The sequence below is a fragment of the Teleopsis dalmanni genome, unplaced genomic scaffold (genome assembly GCF_002237135.1).
Source record: "Teleopsis dalmanni isolate 2A unplaced genomic scaffold, ASM223713v2 unscaffolded_contig_1908, whole genome shotgun sequence".
NCBI lineage: Eukaryota > Metazoa > Arthropoda > Insecta > Diptera > Diopsidae > Teleopsis > Teleopsis dalmanni.
The window spans coordinates 141-5,107 of NW_024033290.1; the positions used below are offsets into that span (position 1 = coordinate 141).

Below are 4,967 nucleotides of genomic sequence, written 5' to 3' on the forward strand. Positions count from 1 at the left end.
ATAAATAATGAATTTAATTATCTTCCTCATCAATAAATAGAAATATAAAGAAATAATCAAACAATATCAACAAAATGTCAGTATCAAGCAGCTGCTTCAAATCCAAAATGATGATTTTTGGAAAAATGATTATTTAAATGACGAATTAAACAAATTATTAAAAAAGTTGTTCCAATTAAAACATGAATTCCATGAAATCCTGTTGCTATAAAAAATGTTGACCCATAGATAGAATCAGCAATTGTAAATGGGGCTTCGATATATTCATATGCTTGTAAAATTGTGAAATAAATTCCTAATAAAATAGTAAAAAATAATCCTTGGGAAGTTTGTGAGTGGTTATTTTCTATTAATCTATGATGAGCTCATGTTACAGTAACTCCTGAAGCTAATAAAATAGCTGTATTTAATAATGGGATTTGAAATGGATTAAAAGGGGAAATTCCTATAGGTGGTCATGAAGCTCCTAATTCAATAGTTGGAGATAAACTTCTATGAAAAAAAGCTCAAAAAAATGAAACAAAAAATAAAACTTCAGATAAAATAAATAAAATTATTCCTCATCGTAATCCTGTTGTTACTATAAATGTATGTAAGCCTTGGTATGTTCCTTCTCGACAGACATCTCGTCATCATTGATAAACAGTAATAATAATAATAATGTTTCCTAAAATAAATAATGATATATTATATTGATGGAATCATTTAATTATTCCTGAAACAATTGTTATTGCACCAATGGCTCCTGTTAATGGTCAAGGGCTATAATCTACTAAATGAAATGGATGATTTGAATGAGTTGACATTAATTTACTTCTCTGGAATAAAGTGTTCTTAATACTGCGAATACATAAGATTGAATAATAGCTACAGCAGATTCTAAAAGTAATAATAAAATTTGTCTAAATAATAAAATTGATAAAATCAATGAAGTTAAAGATGGACCTGTATTTCCTAATAGAGTTAATAATAAATGTCCTGCAATTATATTAGCAGTTAATCGAACTGCTAAAGTTCCTGGTCGAATAACATTTCTAATTGTTTCAATACAAACTATAAATGGTATTAAAATTGCAGGAGTTCCTTGAGGAACTAAATGAGCAAATATATGTTGAGTATGATTAAGTCAACCATAAATTATAAATGAAATTCATAATGGTAAAGATAAAGATAAAGTTAATGTTAAATGACTAGTTCTAGTAAAGATATAAGGAAATAATCCTATAAAATTATTAAATAAAATTATTGTAAATAAAGAAATAAAAATTAATGTTGATCCATTTTTTCCTGTAGGGCCTAATAATGTTTTAAATTCTTTGTGAAGGGTTAATAAAATGTTATTTCATAAAATATTATAACGAGAAGGAATTAGTCAGTAAATTATTGGGATTATAATAATTCCTAAAAAAGTTCTAATTCAATTAATAGAAAAATTAAAAATACTTGAAGAAGGGTCAAAAACAGAAAATAAATTTGTTATCATTTTCAATTAAATATCTTTGTTGTTAATTTATAACTTAATGATTTTGATGAAGTAGGTAGTATATAATAATAATTTATTATATTAAAAATAATAAAAATTATAAAAAATAAAAAAAATAAACTTAATCAATTAATAGGAGCTATTTGTGGAATTAAAAAATATTAATTAATTAATAATTTTAGTTTGACATACTAATGTTATTTATTTAACTAATTTTTTCATTAGAAGTAATTGCTAATTTACTATGAAATGGTTTAAGAGACCAGTACTTGCTTTCAGTCATCTAATGAATTAGAATAATTTATGATTCATTTAATGAAAAAGTTAGTTGGAATACTTTCAATTACAATAGGTATAAATCTATGATTAGCTCCACAAATTTCAGAACATTGTCCATAAAATAATCCAGGACGATTAATAAAAAAATTAGTTTGATTTAAACGTCCTGGAGTTCCATCAACTTTTACACCAAAAGCTGGAATTGTTCAAGAATGAATTACATCTGCAGCAGTTACTAAGATTCGAATTTGAGAGTTTATAGGTAAAATAACTCGATTATCTACATCTAAAAGTCGAAAATTATTAATATTTAATTCATTTGTTGGAATTATATAAGAGTCAAATTCAATATTTATAAAATCAGAATATTCATATGATCAATATCATTGATGACCAATTGTTTTTAATGTAACTAAAGGCTCATTAATTTCGTCTAATAAGTATAATAATCGTAAAGAAGGAAAAGCAATAAATAATAAAATAATAGCAGGTAAAATAGTTCAAATAATTTCAATAGTTTGTCCATGTAATAAATTTCGATTAGTATAATTATTAAAAAATAATATAAATATTAAATAACCAACTAAAATAGTAATTATAACTAAAATTATTAAGGTGTGATCATGAAAAAAAGTTAATTGTTCTATTAAGGGTGAAGCTCTATTTTGAAGGTTTAAATTTGATCATGTTGAAATTTCTAATAAAAGTAAAATACTTTATATATGAAGCTTAAATCCATTGCACTAATCTGCCATATTAGAAATTAGTTAATAATGGTAATTCTGAATATCTGTGTTCAGCAGGAGGAGAATTTTGAAATCATTCAATTGAAGAATTTAATTGAATTGAGTAAATTATTTGTCGGTTTATAATTATACTTTCTCAAATAATATATAGAAATAAAATAATTCTTAATAATGAAATTGTAGATCCAATTGTTGAAATAATATTTCATATAGTATAAGCATCTGGATAATCTGAGTATCGTCGAGGTATACCAGCTAATCCTAAAAAATGTTGTGGAAAAAGGTTAAATTTACTCCAATAAATATAATTATAAATTGACTTTTTAAAAGTTTTGCATTTATATATAATCCTGTAAATAGAGGGTATCAATGAATAAATCCAGCTATAATAGCAAATACAGCTCCTATTGACAAGACGTAATGAAAATGGGCTACAACATAATAGGTATCATGTAAGATGATATCAACAGAAGAATTAGCTAGAACTACTCCTGTCAATCCTCCAACTGTAAATAAAAATACAAATCCTAAAGCTCATATAGTAGTAGGAGAATAATTCAATTGGGTTCCATGAATTGTAGCTAATCAACTAAAAATTTTAATTCCTGTTGGAACAGCAATAATTATTGTTGCTGACGTAAAATAAGCTCGGGTGTCAACATCTATACCTACTGTAAATATGTGATGAGCTCATACAATAAATCCTAATAATCCAATAGCTAATATAGCATAAATTATTCCTAAAGATCCAAAAGTTTCCTTTTTTCCTGATTCTTGTCTAATAATATGAGAAATTATTCCAAATCCTGGAAGAATTAAAATATAAACTTCTGGATGCCCAAAAAATCAAAATAAATGTTGGTATAAGATTGGGTCTCCTCCACCAGCAGGGTCAAAAAATGAAGTATTTATATTTCGATCAGTTAATAATATTGTAATAGCACCTGCTAGAACAGGTAAAGATAATAATAATAATGCAGTAATTACAACAGATCAAACAAATAAAGGTATTCGATCAAAAGTAATTCCTGAAGATCGTATATTAATAACAGTAGTAATAAAATTTACAGCTCCTAAAATAGAAGAAATTCCTGCTAAATGTAGTGAAAAAATAGCTAAATCAACGGAAGCTCCTCCATGAGCAATAATAGAAGATAAGGGTGGATAAACAGTTCATCCTGTTCCAGCTCCGTTTTCAACTATACTTCTTATTAAAAGAAGAGTTAAAGAAGGAGGTAATAACCAAAATCTTATATTATTTATTCGTGGGAAAGCTATATCTGGGGCTCCTAGTATTAAAGGTACTAATCAATTTCCAAATCCACCAATTATGATTGGTATTACTATAAAAAAATTATAATGAAGGCGTGTGCTGTAACAATTACATTATAAATTTGATCGTCTCCAATTAAAGCTCCTGGGTGTCCTAATTCTGCCCGAATTAAAATTCTTAAAGAAGTTCCCACTATACCAGCTCATGCACCAAATAGAAAATAAAGGGTTCCAATATCTTTATGATTAGTAGAAAAAAGCCATTGTCGCGATTGATTAAATGGCTGAAATTTAGGCGATAGATTGTAAATCTATTTATAAGAATTATTTCTTTTTAATCAATAGCTGGCTTTATAGTCAAATAAATGATTTTAGACTGCAATTCTAACGGTGTATTTTATACTAAGGCTTAAGAATTATTTCATATTTCCAGCTTTGAAGGCTATTAGTTTCATTAACTTAAAACCTTTAATTTAATAAAGATAAAAAATTATTGAAACTAATAAAAGACCAAATCTAGAAAAAATGAAATGATTAAATAAATGAAATTAAACTTATTTTTGTTTAAATTATAATATAAAATTTTTGATTCAAAAAAATTTATTATAAATGCTGAATAAGTTAAACGAAGGTAAAAAAATAGGGTAATTAAGGAAGTTATCAAAAGAATTATTAATAATATTATTCTATTATTAATAATTATATATTGAATAACTCATCATTTTGGTAAAAATCCTAAAAAGGGGGGTAATCCTCCTAAAGATAAAAAATTTATAAAAGTTAAATATTTAAAATTTTTTATTTTATTAAAAATTATGAAAAGTTGATTAATATGTGTTAGTTTATAGACATTAAATATTAATATTAATGTAATGGATAAAAAACAATAAAATAAAAAATAATTTAGTCATATTATATTATTAGAATTTATTGAAATTAATATTCATCTGATATGATTAATTGAAGAAAAAACTATTAATTTTCGTAAAGAAGTTTGGTTTAATCCTCCAATGGCTCCAATAATAGCAGAAAAAATAATTCTTATTCTTATTAAATAATTATTTCTAATATAAGAGACTAAACTTAAAGGGGCGAGTTTTTGTCAAGTTATTAAAATAATTAGATTTATTCATGATAATCTTTCTGAGACTCTAGGAAATCAAAAATGGAGAGGGGCGGCTCCTATT

General features: G+C 25.0%; 1 protein-coding gene across 1 annotated transcript; it reads right to left on the minus strand.

The window, feature by feature from the left end:
• Positions 1–1,772: 1,772 nt before the first annotated feature.
• On the minus strand, positions 1,773–3,816 carry LOC119664418 (cytochrome c oxidase subunit 1-like; the record flags this gene model as incomplete). Its single annotated transcript, XM_038073904.1, is given in 2 exon segments — positions 1,773–2,784; positions 2,787–3,816. Coding segments are annotated over 2 exon segments (1,296 nt in total), but the record flags the coding sequence as incomplete, so codon positions are not given.
• Positions 3,817–4,967: the final 1,151 nt, after the last annotated feature.